The sequence below is a fragment of the Heloderma suspectum genome, chromosome 3 (assembly GCF_057233095.1).
Source record: "Heloderma suspectum isolate Gila_16-S chromosome 3, 16-S_ref, whole genome shotgun sequence".
Classification (NCBI taxonomy): Eukaryota; Metazoa; Chordata; class Lepidosauria; order Squamata; family Helodermatidae; genus Heloderma; species Heloderma suspectum.
Window position 1 is genome coordinate 211,296,115 of NC_139460.1, and position 17,506 is coordinate 211,313,620.

Sequence of the window (17,506 nt, forward strand, 5' to 3'; positions counted from 1 at the left end):
CACTTATAGGAGCAGAAGCACTTTCTAGGGCTCCAGTTCAGCTACCACTCACAAAGGAAGAAAACATCCCAGAAACAGATGTGAAAGTTTACACTGATTTTATTCAGCTTCTGATGCTAGGGATGGATGAATCACCCCATGCCAGCCCCTCACTGGACCACCACCACTTACCCGCTCCTTTCTAGAATTTCACAGACATTTAGTCATTAAAAAACCCGTAAAATAAAAGGACATTGGCCAAAATGGTCATTTCCCCCATAGGCTAAAGCATGAAAATGCACATGGGGGGGTGCACTGGGGGGGGGAGTTTACAAGTTTTCACAAGCACAAATTTGTCCAAATGTGAATTTGTGCTAATTCGGGAAATTGGAAAAGATCCCATTCTGCCAATGAGCAGAATGAAAGCCACCTGACAATCCATGAAATGCAGATGGAATGGATGTTACAAAATCTGTACATCCCTAGTAACTACCCACTGCTACAAAATGCAGAACGTATGTTTTCTGCCCCAACAGACACACAAAAGTATTATTTTCCATAAACTATTAACTAAACCATAAGCCTAAACCCTAAAATATAAACAATAGGTTCAAGGATGTGTGGTGATTAAATATGTTTGTTGGTTATAAAGTCATCTGTTTTATAATCAACAAACAGATGACTTTATAACCTTTATAATTGGTTATAAAATCATCTGCTTTATAACCAATTAATTATTAGATTGTGTTAATAAATGCTCATATTACCAACAGATCAGTTATTGGTGCCTTTCTGAATTATAGAAGTAAGTGTGCAATAACTTCCAGTTAATAAAGGAGTTATACCACTCATGGTTAGGAGGAAAGGTCTGTTTTTATATTTCCTTTTTCAATCCTTATTACACTACACAAAATATTTTCAGACAATAAACAAGTGTGCCTTTAATCTATGGCTGCAACAATTAAAATTTAGCCTCACCAATATGCCTATTAAAAGCATAATAATATGCCTATTAAAGCTTGCTGCCCTAAATTTAATACAATACCTGATGCTGAACCAGCAACCAGAAGAAATATAAGCCCTCAAAAACAAATGGGGATATGTTTGAAAACACTGTCACCTACTGGTGGTTAAAAAGAACAGGATAAAAAGAAAACCGCACAATATATCTACCCATATTGATTCAAATTAAATGCAGTTTAAAGTAAAAGCATAAACTCAGCGGAAGCTATCTCACACTGGACATAAATGAAACAAATTGTTCTAATTGATGAAACAAGAGCAGGTGACAAACTTTTGTACATAAATCCTAAGTCATAAGGACAAATCTAAAGGTAAAGGTAAAGGTGTCCCCAACCAGTCGTGTCCGACTCTAGGGTGGGTAGGGCCAGACTAAATGAGATGGTGGCATGTGTTTAACCCTGGGTCTGCTGCAATGATGTTTAACATGGAGCAAAGAGCATCTGAGCAAAAGTGTGATACAGGTGAGGGGAATTAAACCCACCCTGTGCCTGCCACTGACTGCCCTGCAGCCTAGTCTTCCCCAACCTGGTGCTCTCCGAATGTGGTACGCTACGACTCCCATAATTCTCAGCCATTGGCCATGCTACGATTTGTAGTCAAACACATCTGGAGGGTGCCAGGCTGGGAAGGCTGCTGTGGCCTCTCCTCCAGCCAAGCTCACTTTCCAAATCAGAGTTCAGCTAAGGAACAGACTGTAGGGAAATATGCTAAGGGAGGAGCAGGGTTAAGGACCTCCTGCCCTCACACCCCTTTTGCTGTTAAAAGCTAGGGATGTACAGATTTTGTTAAATCCATTCTGTGTTTTCCAAATTGCCAAGGGTCTTTTGCTCCATCATCCACTCACTGACAGAACTGGATTTTTTTAAACCAGAATTTCATTCTACTAATACGCACTTCTGCATTTGCATTAATGCATTAATCCACATTAAGTAATACGGATTAGCACCAATTTAAAATGCTGGTTTTGACCTTTAAAGCCTCAAATGGTTTGAGCCCAAGTTATTTGAAGGACCACCTCCTCCCATACCAACCTGTCCATATGCTGAGGTTGTAAAAAGAGGGCCTTCTCAGCTGCCCACTGCCAAGGGCGGTTAGGCTGGTGAGTACAAGGGTGAGGTCCTTTTCAGTAGTGGCCCCACAACTCTGGAATCAGATTCCATCAAGGGTTCATTAGGCTCCTTCTTTGCAGGTCTTCAGGAAGTTCAATCTTTATTTGCTTAAAACCAAAGGTCATTGCAAAACATTGCTGGCCTCTTTTTAATCTGTGGACTGCAGGTTTTATTGTTATCTGTTTTGTATACTCTTGTGTTGTTTTTATTTTGTACGCTGCCTTGAGATGGTTCTATCCATAAAGGCAGCTGAAAAATAATTTTAAATAAATAAATAAGAAAAACCTCTAAGGAAGACGTTTTTCCCAGCTGCACTACATCCACGAGCAGCATACCTATCTATATTCTTTCCCTTCCTCCCATCTTCCTCTAAATCAAGAACTTGGAAGCTAGTTTGAGTGTTGAAACATAAAATATATCCTTTCAAAAGCTTGTTTTTAAAGCACTAGCTTTAGCTTTCCTGCACTTCTTCCCTTCTGAATAAAAGGCAAATTCTTCTTCAGTTTTGCCCTCAATGCCATCTAGCAATAGTTCCAAACGCTAATTACACATTATGTAAGAAAAGCCAGTTTTAATCACTTTCTATCCTTTTAATGTCACAGAATGCTCCTTTGTTCAAGTAGTACAAGGTAATTCCTGTTCCACCTTCCATATGCCACTAATTTTTTGTGTGCTTGTAACATTCCTTTTTCATCATCCCCTTCCTTTTTAACTGTTGTTATAATCTTTCAGGATTTTATATGAATACTACAGTTTCCAACAGGTGTGACAAAGTCCATACCATCATTTAAACTTTACAGACTTTATCAAGGTCTTAAATGAATCCCGATGTTCTTATCACAGCCATATCATATTTACATATTTTTTTCCATCTTTGTATAACCCAGAGCTTCTTCACACAGAGCTTTTATCCTGCTATTGAGATTGGTTACTCATGGAAGTTTGTGGGTCCTTTAGATGATACCGTCAACCTCCAGGGCATCTCCTGTACTAAATGACCGTTATTTTTTAAAAGACCAGAGATAATGAGCTATCAAATTACAGCGCTTGAGTTCCCTTGTGAAAAGAGGAAAAGCCACAACAAGAGGAGCTAGACCAAAGCACTATCTAGCGGCTGTATAATGAAACATACGGAAGACTCAGATAAGGGGGGAAAGAAGGGGGGAAAGAGGAGAAGGAAGAGCGTGTAAAGGGAGTCCTTTGTGATCCTGCATTTAAAATGGAAGCAGAAAGCCCCCTCTTTAATGAGCTTCCGTCGTGCATTAAAAACGTGGTTGTTCAGGCAGGCATTTGGGGTGGGCTAGGGTATTTTAGAAAATGTTTTTATTGTAGAATTTTATTGTTTTAAACTGTTTTATTGTATGCTGTACATCGCCCAGAGTGGCTGGGTGACCAGCCAGATGGGTGATTAATAAATTTAATAATAAAAAATAAAAAATTTAAAAGCAGGATTTTAGGCTAGTGTACAGATGCTCACAGCCTTCCCCAACCTGCTACCCTCCAACTCCCATCAGCCCCAGGCTGCATGGTCAATGGACAGGAATGCAAGGAGTTGTAGTCCAAACATTTGGAAGGCACCAGGTTAGGGAGAACATTTTTCTTCCTCTCTCATAATACTAGAACCCAGGGTCATCCCATAAAGTTGATTGATGGAAGATTCAGTACATATAGAAGGAAGCACTTCTTCACATAGTGCATACATAGTTCAACTTGTTGGAGTAAGCAACTATTAGTTCAAACCTACTGAATGGAGGGGGAAATAACTGGTTGAAAAGCCACTATATAATTAATGCACGTAGGGAGCTGGGGTGCTCCTGATATTGGTTTCTTACTTTGCTTTCTTACTTTGCTTACTTACTTTGCCTGGTTTAGTTGTAAGAAGATGCCTGTTATTATTCAGTAAAGGTCCTATTTAAAGCTTGCAGTTGTCTTCTTTCTCAAGGGTGGTCTGACAAACCTTACTCTGCAAAAAAAACTATGACATTCACTACCACAAGATATTGTGATGGCAACAAATTTGGATGATTTTAAAGAGGGGTGAGACAAATTCATGAAGGATAATCAATGGCTACTTGTTCTGATGGCTGTATGCTACCTCCAGTATTAGAGGCAGTATGCTTCTATTTCTGGGAACTCAACTGGGAGGGTGCTATTGTACTCATGTCCTATTTGTGGGTTTCCTGCAGGTGGTTGGCCACTGTGTGAACAGAATGCTGGACTACATTTCAAAGTTGGTGGATTGCACTCAACAGAACCAAACAGACACTGCTTTACAAACAAACCTCCACGTTTAATTTAAACAAGGGCAGCTCTACAGAGCTCTCTCAGGCTGTGGCCTCCCTCTCCTCAGGCCAGAAGCAGCGAGTGTTGCCTTCAACTACTTCCTGGCTCCTCCCAGGAAGCATATCCCATCCAGGCCAAATCCAGCAGTTCTTTCTTATTGTTACAGACTAGATGGACCCTTGGTCTGATCCAGCATGGCTCTTCTTAAGGCTGGATTGAAGCTAGCAAACAATCTAAAATATTCCTCTTCTGCAGTCACATTAGAAGAAAATAGCCCTTTTCTCCATACAAAATTCCAACAATTATCATCCAATTTAACATTTAGTTCCTTCTCCCACTGAGAAACATGAATAATCTGTTGTACCTTCATTCGAATTAAGGTATTTTATATTATATGGTACCTTTTATTTATGTATTTGTTTGTTTTATTTAATCTTTTCCCAGAAACTGCTATTTAAATGTTATTTTGGCTCTTTAAACCATTGTTCCAAAGTTTAGGTAAGAGATGGTGCCTTAATTGAAATAATGCTGCAACCGCATATACACTTTCTTAGGGTAAGCCCAACTGGACACAGTGGAACTTACTTCCATGTAAACATGCATAAGAGTGTGCTGTAAACCTCTTATCATTTCATTTGGAGGTAGATCATATCTACTGAAGTTACCATTATAACATAAGTATTTAAATCTCTCCAATGACAATATCTGCCACACTGAAAAAGCCCCCATTTAGTCATTAAAGTTTAAGAGTACAGCTTTTATCCTGCTGTTGAGATTGCTAACTCATGGAAGTTTGCCGGCCCTTTAGATGACACTGTTAATCTCCAGGGCATCTCCTGCACTAAATGACCTTTATTCCATGGTTAATTAGATGGGAGATAATGAGGAATCAAATTACCCCATTTGTGTTCCGCTTGAGTTCCCTCCGAGAAAAAGGAAAAGGCGCAAGAAGAGGAGATGGACCAATGAAACATATGGAAGACTCAGATAAGGGGGAGAAGGAGGGGGAAAGGGAAGGGGGGAAAGGGAGCCCATGTAAAACAGAAGCAGAAAGACCCACTTTAAATACAGGAATTTAGGCTGGTGTAGAGACGCTCACAAAAGAGCTCAGATTATATCTATATTTATACATGACCGTTAACAATACAGGTATTCTTCTATGTGTTTGCAGATTCCTTGATCTGGTGGTCTCTGAAGGCCATAAAAGATACCTCAAAGGGAATTCACCTCCCTTCTAAACAAAATAATTCTAATCTCTCCATTGTCTTTCTATAAAAGGCAGTTTACATTACTTCCCTATAAAATTGCACCTTTTCACTACCTGCTCCAGATCTGCAATATTTCCCCTGAAATGAGAATACAATGGAGGCAAAATTCTACATAGGAGATTACTATTTTAAAACATTATCACGTGAACTATTTCCCTAATTCTCTTGGTCTTCTTTTCTAAGGCTGTAGTCCTCAAACACCTTGTTCAGCCAACCTTTAGGGAGCAACTTTTAACCATAATTTGCAATATGGAATTCAGTTTTATTATACACACATGTGCACTACTATCCAATACTGCAGCTGTGCTCCCACTTGATCAGTTGCGCAAGCGGGACCCACCGCTCGTGCAACAGGGAGCTAGCAATTCTAAAATCAACCCTGGAAACAAGCGGAAATGCTTGTTTCTGGATCAGGACAGGTCAACAGAGCTTCCTTCTGCAAGCTCCCCTGACTTGCCCTGTTCCAGAAACTAGCGTTTCCACTCATTTCAGGTTGATTTTAGAATCACTAGTCCCTGTTGCACTAGCCATGGGTTCTGCTGGCACACAGGCGGCTTGGATACTTCTCTCTCTCTCTCTCTACACACACATACATACACACACTCACATGAGAGAGAGTGTGTATTTCTCCTCCCTCTCTCTTCATTCCACCCTCTCCATTTTTCTCCTTCTCTTAGAGCAAATAGAAAATGACAGTGATGCAGCTGCCATGGCACAGTTGGTGTGAGTGTTGGGTCAAAATGTGTCCCAGTTGGTTGAAGACCAATATTCAAAAGAATCCTAACGTTCTATATGAGTTATTAAGAGAGCAATCCTATGTCCCCTACACAGCATCTGGGGAAGATAGGATTTTTTGGTTTTCCAGCTCCGAGCTGGTAGACAGCACTATAAGCTCATAGCCAGGAAACTGTGCCTCCCGCCCACTTCCCCGCCCCCTTGTAGCCAGGGTGGAGAGAACTGCTCCACTGCCACCTCTGTGCTCGAAACACAGAGCACGGAGGGGTGAAATCAGGACGTTCCTGGGGACGCGGGTGGGAGGAGACCACAGAAGCTGTTTTAGACAGCTTCTTATGTGGTCTCCGGCCCCGTTCCCGCCCAGTCCCCAAAGCTGCACTTACATGTATGAAACTGCGCGTCTTAAGGCAAGTGCAGGGCAGCTGCAGCACAGAGGGAATCCTCTCTTCCATGCTGCTTCCACCCTGCATTGGATAGGTGGTTGCCTTCGACTTCAGGGGAGATCAGAGGCGCCTGTCTATCTCTATAGGATTGCACCCCAAATACATTTTAAATGTAGGAAAGACCTTTACAAAATTGTTTTAGCAGTTTCTGAGCAGTGGGTGTTAATGCAGAACCTGGTAGGCCTCCCATCTTCGCATTCAAGATCCCAGATGACTTAACTTTAGAGTTCAGTGCACTGAACTGAACTTAAATTTACAGATAGATGAGTATGATTAAGGATGCAATCCTATGCACACTTACTTGGAAGTGAGCTCTACTGAACCAAGTAGGACTTACTTCTGAATAAATATGTTTAGGATCCAGCTGCATATCTACAATATTCAAACATGTTAGTTACCATGTCTCCCAGAACCTACTGACAAAACATAAATAGCAAAATGAAACTAGATAGAAAATTTACAATAGGACATGAACATTTCTATGCAATGCCATAGCACTTTTAATATACACTCTGATCCATAAAGACTGCATGATGAAGGCTGTAATCCTATGCACACTCTACTGAGTAATCACCTCAGAACATGTTCCAAGTGAAGATCCACAGGATCATGTGACTGAAAGCAATCAGACTTAAATAAGGCTGGATCTACACTTACCGCCTTTTTTCGCTTCCAATGAGGTTTCACCACCTGCCTTTCACACTATGCAGTAGTAGGGATGTCAGAGAATTCTGCGACGGATCTCGGTGAGGCCAAACGCCAGTGCATTCGGCCCCCCAAAATCCGTCGCGGAATGAAGCCCCTGGCCCCCCAACCCACGAAAGGTGCACGGGACGAAGTCCCCGCCGCCCCCACCCCACGAAAGGCGCACAAAACTGAGCACTTACCTGCTCCCGTCTGCGCTGCTTTGGGAATGGCAGCCATCCTGCGGCCGCCATTCGCTTCCTCCTCTTCATAGCCGTGATAGGCTATGTAAATACTTACGTAGCCTATCACGGCTAATGCAGGGATGCCATTTGTGTCCATGTGGAGGCCGTGATAGGCTACATAAGTATTTACGTAGCCTATCACAGTGGGGGGAGGGACCCAGCGTACGCAAATGGCGGCGACTACCGCCATTTGTGTATGCTGGGGTTTTTTCCCCCTGCCGTGATAGGCTATGTAAGTATTTATGTAGCCTATCACGGCTCAATACAGGGACGCAAATGGTGGCGGCTATGACAGCTGCCATTTGCATCCCTGCAGGGCTGCCCAGCAGCCGGATGTCCAGCTGCAGGCAGCTGGAGCTGGCCGACCGGCAGCTCCGCGGCTTGGCCGTGGAGCGGAGCCAGCTGGGCAGGATTCCGGGGGGGAGGACTAGATCACCTCCCCCCCCGTCGAGGATTCCGGGGGAGGGACGGAGCACCTCCCCCCCACCACGAATTGCCTGGCACAGAGCCAGGTAGGTGTTTTGTACATCCCTATGCAGTAACCTCTAGGGATGTACGAATCACCTACCTGTTCCAGTCGGGGCATCCGCTGGGGGGGAGGTGCTCCGTCCCTCCCCCCGGAATCCTCGATGGGGGGGAGGCGCTCCATCCCTTCCCCCAGGAATCCTCAACGGCTGGCTCCGCTCCACGGGGATTCCCAGACATCCGGCCACTGGCTAGCAGGGACGCAAATGGCGGCTACCGTAGCTGCTGCCATTTGTGTCCCTGTATTCAGCCATGATAGGCTATGTAAAGACTTACGTAGCCTGTCACGGCTGGGTTAAAAAAAAAAACAACGCGTACGCAAATGGCGGCGGCTACGGCCGCCACCATTTGCATTCCTTATTTTTGGCCGTCTTAGTCTACGCAAATATTTACGTAGACTAAGACAGCGAAAATAAGGGGGAACGCAAATGGCCTAGCAGGCACTATTTGTGTTCCCCTTTATTTTCACCGTCTTAGTCTACGTAAATATTTACGTAGACTAAGACAGCCAAAAATAAGGAACGCAAATGGCAGCAGCAATAGCCGCCACCATTTGCGTATGCATTTTTTTTTTTTTAACCTAGACGTGATAGGCTACGTAAGTCTTTATGTAGCCTATCACATCTATGTAAAAAAAAAAAAAAAGACAAAACTGCAAATGGCAGCGGCAGCAGCCGTTCAGAAGACCAGCCGCCGTCGCCAAAGCCGCTGCTGGAGCCGCCGCCGTCCAGAACATCCGCCCCAGGTAAGTCTCGCCCGGGGGGGATCTGTGGGGGGCGGGGGGGTAGCAGGCCGTTCCGCCATGGATTTCGGGGGGCCGAATGCACTGGCATTCGGCCTAACCAAGATCCGTGGCGGAATTCTTTGACATCCCTAGTAGCCGCCTCGAATTGGAAGCGGAATTTCCCACTTCCGTGCTCCCGCTTTCAATACCCTAATATCCCGGTATTTCCCCTTAATGTGCTCTGATTTTCTGCCTTTGCTACCATATCCAGTCGTAGTCCCCTCCCACGCCTGTCCATATGCGGCGGAGTTTGTATTTCCCTCCTGTCCAATCACAGCTCTCGACGGCCCCATGTCTTCTTCCGGCTACCGATCGCATAGCTTCCTCAGCAGCCCCCGATTCCTCAGCAACAAGCAAAGGGCTGGATGTCTGCGCGCTTGTCTGATCTCAGATGCTAAGCAGGGTCGGTCCCGGTCAGTGCTTGGATGGGAGACCACCTGGGAATCAGGCTTCCTGCACGGAGCAGGGGGTTGTTCTATCCCTTCAAATGAGATTAAGTTTTACCCCCTTCTATCCCCTGCTCCAGATGTTTTTTTTAAAATTCAGGCGTTATCCTTGCAGAATCAGGGCTTCTCCGCGATGTTTTTTTTTCTAATTGAGGCATGATCTTCGAAGCTTTGAAGTTGTGAAGCTTCAAAGATCATGCCTCAATTAGAAAAAAAAACATCGTGGAGAAGCCCCGATTCTGCAAGTATAATGCCTTAATTTAACTCTCTGGTGGGACATTAGCATATAGTGGCTTGTGATAGCAGTCGGGGTTTCATTCCTTTTTTTTTTTTCTTTTTGGTGTATGTTTATGATTTTTTGCAGTCTGACCACTGCAGTCCTGGATTAGAGTGTTCAGTGTGGTATGCCATACAGATTTGTTTACTGCTCATGTGATATTTTATAAGTATTTTATATATGTATATTTATGCGTGTTTTTTTTGTGTATATGCAATAAATTAGTGTTATTCATTTGCGCCCCTTTCCATGTTCTTTTGCAGTGAGTTTAGGTTGTTTTTTAGGTCTCTTATAGCCTGAGAGACCACAAAGGGAGCTGCAGTTGTTTTGTTATATTGTGTAGTACACAATAGGAAGTACAGCACCTGTCGAGAGAATATTTTCTGTTATGAACGGTATGTGGTCAAAGGAGAAATCTAGATTAAGTGTTGAGACAATGAGGGCTATGTTAGTTGTAAAACAAAATTCAGTCATAGAGTGTGAGAAATTTTATGATAAGATGTTGAAAGACCGAAATTTGCTGCGTAAGATTACTTCATCGAAGAAATATTCATGGTACGATCGTGGTGAAATACAGTCCCCCTCTACGTCTACCTAAATTTTTGTATGAGTGCTGTCACTGAAGAATAATTGTTAGCTCAATATGTTCATGTAATAAAACTTTTGTTATTGTCTTACTTTTTCATGGATACAGAATATTACATAACCCCATCCCATTTTTGTCATCCCAATATCCCATTTTTGTCTCAAGGAAATATGGTCAGCCTAGTCATATATGAAATTGGATCGAGGATGCACCCTGAACCTTCTCCCTAGAGCTAAGAAAACAAATCCTAAACCTATTGCAGCTGGGGGAAGGGGAGTGAATACAAAGCAAAAACATTCCCTAAAATATCCAAACATTTCCCTAATTTAAGCCAGTAATAATACTAAGCCATTCCAGACAACCTCATCTTACAGTTGAATAAGAAATAGGTACAACTCAGCACACACACACTCAATGGGGAAAAAAAACCAGAAGTTGCACGTGATAGCTCTTAATGAATTGGGCCTTAAATCATTTTCCTTTACTAATTTCTCCTTAGGCTCCTGTCTTATGCACACTTATTTCAGAGAGAGACCAACATAAAATTGGTGATCCAAGTAAACACACATCAGATTGGGCTCCTAAAAGTTATTTCAGTGTTCTTACCTGTTGTCGCTTGTATGCCAAATGGTCCAGCTTTTTCAACTCTTTCTGAAGATTTTTATATGTTTTCTGTAGTTCAGATTTACTAGATACATTCTGAAGAGACACAAGTGTTCTTTGAACCTATGGCCATACAAGGGGAGAGAAACATCATTAGAGACACCCTGCGCTTGATTAGGAATGGACTCACCTAAAATGAACTAATTTGGGCTCTATTTGGATTGGCTCCAGGTCTTGTTACATTCCCAGTGATACTATCAGGAACATGACAAAGCCTTCTGGTGGCTTCTCCTCTGCACCCCCAATCCACTCAGGAGCTGCCCCATCATCTGGGTACCTGACAATGCCTGGAGGCTTGACTCCTTTCTCCAAAATGTACCTGTCAGTGAGAAAAAAGATGGCTGCTGCTGTGGCCTTAGTGAGGAGGCAGTACCACTGTTATGGACATCAGAATACTGCGAAATGTAATTTTTCTGGGCTTATAGGTCCCAGATGCTGTTTCAGGAGAGCAACTGCTTTGGGGGTGGGGGCTAGCACTGGGCCAGGGCCAAGCTAATGACAAGTTGAGCCTGAATTTCAGAGGAGTTTGGTCTTGGCTTATAACTAATGTGAAAGTTCCAAACTGGGGGAAGTCATACTCTGAACACTCCAGTTTCAAACATCAGCTGCATTGCTATATGTTGTTTTATTATCACCACCACCCTCATCTCATAGATAGATACTGTCTAAGCAAAAAATGCACATTTTTTTTCTTAGATAATGCATAATTGAAGTATATTGACAAATCAAATTAGGCAAGAATGCTTTATTCACATTGAGATAAATTATGGCATATAAACTTTGGATCATGCTGTAGATCAGTTCTAGGCAACCTGTGACCCTCCAGAAGTTTCTGGAATGAAACCTCCATCATCCCTCACCATTGCCTATGCTGACTAGCGCTAATGAAAGCTGCAGTTCAGCAACATTGGGAGGGTCACAAGTTGCCCACCCCTGCTGTAGATAATCCCACAAGCTATCTAAGAATCTAGGACTTTTCTAGATGAAGCTTTTATTGTGTGCTCACCATTCCCTAGCCACACAAGTTTACTCGTGTTTTACATGATATCGTCATTCTCCAGCATTTCTCCCATGCTTTCCAACCACTTCCCTGGGTGGGGGGGTGGGGTTGGGTGTGTGTGAAAATGCGGTCTTTTTTGGAATCAGAAAGCACAACTCTCCACCAGTATAAGTGCATTATTCCACTTTGTTCCACTATACCACAGTGTCACCTAGAGGTTGTGTAGTGGAATGTATGGAAAGGCAGGAAAGGGAAAAACTTGTGTGTAGAGATCCAATCTTAAGCCTGCAAAGAATCCAGAAGCAGAAGTGGCAGGTTAAAAAGCCTTGACTAGAAAAGTTCCTAGGGTCAGCTTACAAAATCACTTAAAAACAGGGAGGGTCCATTTTGACAGAATGATTTCACATGCATCTCCCCACAACTGAATCACATTATACCAAAACTGGCTTTCAACAAAGATAGATGGATAGTTTTGAGCATAATCTTTGTTCAATGCTTTTACCAAAGCTTTCCTTTATCTGCTGGTGCTGGCAGAACATAAGCATTTACCTCTCCAATGCTTTAACTCAGGGGTGGGCTACCTGCAACACTCCAAATATTTTGGCCTACAACTCCCATAATCCTTCATCATTGGCTATGCTGGCTAAGGTTGATGGGAGTTGTAAGCCAAAACATCTGGAGAGCCACAAGTTGCCCACCCTGCTTCATATATATAAAAACATTAATGGCTAGGGTGATAAACACAACTGGATAATTACCATGGTGACCAAGACACCTTGGGGGGAAAGCTTACAAAATGTATATTTATATGAAAACAAGTGTAGCTTTGGCTACTGGGTGGCATAGAAATGTAATGAACAAATAAAGAAAAAAATCCATAAAGTTGGTGGGGACTGAAATTTGTATATACTGGTCCTACATTTCATATCAGAAACTAGGATTAGCCTTATGCGCAATCAAATGCAAATCGAAATACAGGTGTCTGTCCATCTACACTGTATTGCTTTTAGTGGGATACACAATAAAATATACAATTCTGCTGAAAACAATGCTGTGTCAATAGACTGATCTAGGCAGAAACCTGGACCCAAAAAGTGTCTTTCTCAAGCAAAGGTGCTATGTCCAGTTTGGAGGAAGTGCACCTGAGGTGCACACTCCAAAGGGTGCACCCAAGGGTGTACATTCTCCAAGATATTACACACACACACACACACACACACAGCATTCTAAACTGCAAGGGGACACAGTTCAAAGGATCTTATGGCGAGAAGATGGTTTGGGAGGATGTGTCATATGTCCTCTGAGCCCAGCGTCCTCCTTTCCCTGTAGGCCCTAAGCTGAAGGGAAGCAAGCTGCAAGCTGCTGGCTTCCTTTCAGCCTAACTCCCAGTGCTAGTTAGGGGTGTACGAACCCGTTCCGGTTTGGGGATCACCGTTCCGGTTTGGGGTGTCCGCAGTGGGGAGGAGGTGATCCGTCCCTCCCCCCGGAATCCTCCCCATTTGCGTCCCTGCTCTTTGCCATGATAGGCTACGTAAATATTTACATAGCCTATCACAACTAAAGCAGGGACGCAAATGGCATCCGTTACGCCGGATGCCATTTGCAGCCACAGACCGGGCAGTGGACGGCAGCAGACGGACCAGACCAGCCGGCAGCAGGTAGGGTCCGTCCAGGGAGAAATTCACAAGATGGCGGAGAGAAGTGGTCCGTTCCACCATGGACTCCAGGGGGGCAGATTCTAAAGAATCCGGCCTCACTGGAGTCTGTGGCAGAAGTCTCCGCCATCCCTAGCGCTAGCCCAGTTGAAACCTGGTGCCTGTGTGCTGCTTCCAACATTTGGACGCAACCAGAGAACTGTGCACATGTACAGTGCTGAGCCCTCCATCAGGGTTTGAGGAGTCAGATATGTTTGCACACCACCACCACCCAATAGGATGGCCAGTGCAGAATCTACATGTAAATGCTTTCAGAAGCGTTTTCTGGTTTTATCTGGATTTTCCTGAAATTGGCATTGGTCCATCAGTAGCACATGAAGCAAGAAATGTGGAGCAAACACTACCTAAAAACCTGTTTCCTGGGTCAAATTGCACTTTAATCTGCCTTACTTTGGGGTTGGGTGGGCACTGCGGAACTGCTCAGGAGCCTCGTTTAAGGAAAAACAACTCACTAAAACAACTTTTCGAAAATGTGCCTTTTCCAGAGGGAAGCTGCAGGGCTGCTGCAGAATGACCCTGATGTGCTCTCCCTCGGCATTAAATTGGCCATGTAGATTGGGCCCTGGTATCCTACTTTACAGAGGACAGTTCTCTATTTTGAAGAGCTGGCAGGGGACAGTCCTCTATCTGATCGAGTCTAAGTCTGGTTTCAAGATTGAGAACCATAAGGAGGGAGAGCAACAACAGAACTGAAGTTGCCCATCAACAGTTAGCACCAAGGTGGCAGACTGAGCAGGCACTCAGACCACCTAGTCAGTCTTTCCACTATGGTGAGATGTCTTGCATTTCTATGTAAATAATACTTATTTCTAAGTTTGCACCTATATGTAAACATTTGCATATGTGGTCTTTGGTCTTTTTTGGTGATGAACGTCCTTTTTTTTTTTTTTTGGTGAGGCATGTGGCCACCCTACCCTCCCAAATCAAAGATTTCCTATATACTAGGGCTGTGCAGGGACACACACACCCCCGATCCAATTCAGAAGCCACTTTGCGGCTTCCGAGGTTGGCCCAATCCAGCTCAGGAAGATTTGGGGAGGCAACCTGCCTCAGCCCCAAACCCAAAGCAGGGTTTGGATGGCAAACCCCACTTTGGGGGGGCGACTCCCCCATGCAACCACCCAGCTCCTTACCTGGGCCGCTGCCGCCTCTGCTGCCACCTCCATCGCTGCGCCACTGCCTTCTCCATTGTGCCGCCGCTGCCTTCATTTTCTTCTTCGCCGCCACCCACTGCTGCTGCTGTTGCCTTCTTCTTCGCCTTCACTGCCACGCCACCGCCGTTTCCTGTGGCCTGGACATGTGGCAACTGGACTTCTTCAGGCAGTAGCGGGCGGCGGTGAAAGCAGGAGCAACATGCCGCCGCTGCACGCCACCGCCAGCTCCTGAGGCCTGGACGCGCGGCGACTCTTCTTACAGGGAGTCACCATTTTTAAAATGGCAACTTCCTGGAACTTCCAGGAGGTTGCCATTTTAAAAATGGCAACTCCCTGGAAGAAGACCAGTCGCCACATGTCCCGGCCTCAGGAGACAGTGGCGGCGCAGCAGCAGCGAAGAAGAAGACGACAGCAGCAGCAGCGGGCTGCAGCAGCAAAGAAGAAGGAGATGAAGGTACTGGCAGTGCAACGGAGAAGGTGGTGGTGTGGCGGCAGAGGTGGCAGCAGAGGAAGAGGAGGCCCAGGTAAGGAGCTGGGGGGTTGTGTGGGGGCATCGGGGGGCTGAAGCTCCGAAGCGCACCGAGCGCTTCGGTGAGCCCCCAACCCACTCCGGGCTGCTTCGTGCCCCTTCCGCTTCACCTCAGAAGGTGCACAAAGTGGCCCAAAGCGGCCTGCTTTGACTCGGGGTTCAGGCCTCAGGCCAAAGTGATGCACAGCCCTACTATATACCTCAGGAACACAGAGCCCATCTGCATGCAGGACATCCACTTTACTAATAGTAATATTATTACTGTTAGTACAGTAATTAGTAATCGTTTATTTCATAAATAAATATTAATTTGTTAAATCCAGCCAGAAATTTGTTAACAGGTAACACATTAACCGAATCCAGATTAAAAAAAAAAATGGGACCCCACATCAGAAGTGGGAGACAAAGGCTTGCCCATTTAGACCATATAAGTGAGATGAAATCAATGGAAGGAGCTGGTAGACATGGCTTCATATGATGCAAGATCTCTGCATCCTGTTACTTGGTTTTTGTGGGACAGGAAAACTGTCACATATGCTTGCCCAAATTGTTCGCATTGATGACACTAATGGATTTGATCCTGATAAATAAAGTTCTGGCCCATTTTACTCTAGTACTTATGGTTCTATCGCAAGTATTGCATGTGTCAGGTCAAATGTTTTCCCACTTCTGCTACATAATTCTCAACCTCTATCTGCACAAGCTCAAATCAGCAAGTTCATTTTATGTGCTAAAATGTGGATGTGTTAAAATATGCAACAACCAGACCTCCATAATCTAAACTGAACTGTAGGTCACTTTCATATTGGCAGCTCACTGGTGCACAGTTAAGCCACACAACCTGCATATTAACTCATACAATTACTATGCAAACATCAGCAAGGTACTAGGAACAATGTCAGTGCTACTCGGTTCTTTATGTAAGGTGATGTGTGCTCTTGGAAGATACAGGTCCAACATGAGAACAAAAATGAAGATACAAATGGTTCTTAATCAATGATGTGGTAGGACAGCCAGATACTGACACCACTCTTGATAACTGTGTAGATGTAATATACACCAGACTGCAATGAAGTTTGTGTGACTTGGTTTAACCTGCACATATCTGCTAGGTTAGCTACATCTGAGACACATTTTTGCCCTGCATGTGGTTTTACAGTGCTTATTCCAAATCAATGTCAGAATTGTGGGTGAGAATGCCTGACTACTATTTAGTTTGACTTTGATCACATTTGGTTCTGTATTACCTGATATCAAATAAAATTAAACTTAGCCACCACACCAATTGCTAGCCAATGCAATAAGTAGAGGAACATGTATTAAACTTATATTACATCTTTCCACTGAAAATAGTGCTCCAGGCAACTAACAATAAAATATTGATAAAATAACACAGTTATAATTAAAACATTAAAATGAACCAATTAAAAACACACCCGAACATTGCCTGGGAGTGAGGGACTCATCTTTTCAGGGAGACACAGATGGCAAAGTGCCTCAACAACCTGTTCTTTACCTGATTCTGATGAACAAAACATACATTTGTAGAAACCGTATGGTGTGAAATTTAATAATCCTACATACTGTGGAGGTATTCTATACAGTATAATTTCATGCACTGCATGTTCCAGCCCAGACACTATGTCTCTGACACCAAAGAGATAAAAGACTATGCCAAGACCCATTTACTGGTTTGGCCCTTTTCTCCCCCCAGTTTTATACATTTAACAGATCTCTTCCTTGGTCAGCAGTTTCATTTCATAGTGAATGACATAACCTTTAAAATTAATTTCGGTTCAGTGATCAAACTCTTCTATTTTATTCTATGAAAATTACAAAACCTCGGAGCCATAGAACTGGAAAGCAACAAACCTCCTCATCTGCTCTCAAATGATTAATGACAAGTCTTACAAGCCAAGATCCTCATGAAGGAGTAGTATAATATGTCGGCACTGCCATTGTATTAGAACACACTCCAGGGAAAGCTTTACAGGCATTTTTTTTAACTGCCTTTTTTAACTGACGAGCACGACCAAACATTCTGAAAACCATGCAGCG

At 43.8% G+C, this 17,506-nt stretch overlaps 1 protein-coding gene across 1 annotated transcript in view; it reads right to left on the reverse strand.

Annotated features, from left to right (window-relative positions):
* CTNNA3 (catenin alpha 3) overlaps positions 1-17,506 on the reverse strand; it is a 1,165,030-nt gene that overhangs the window by 1,098,434 nt on the left and 49,090 nt on the right. Inside the window, exon 4 of the mRNA XM_084845397.1 lies at positions 10,994-11,113. Within this exon, the coding sequence (XP_084701523.1) occupies positions 10,994-11,113 (120 nt within the window). The remainder of the gene's footprint in view (positions 1-10,993; positions 11,114-17,506) is intronic.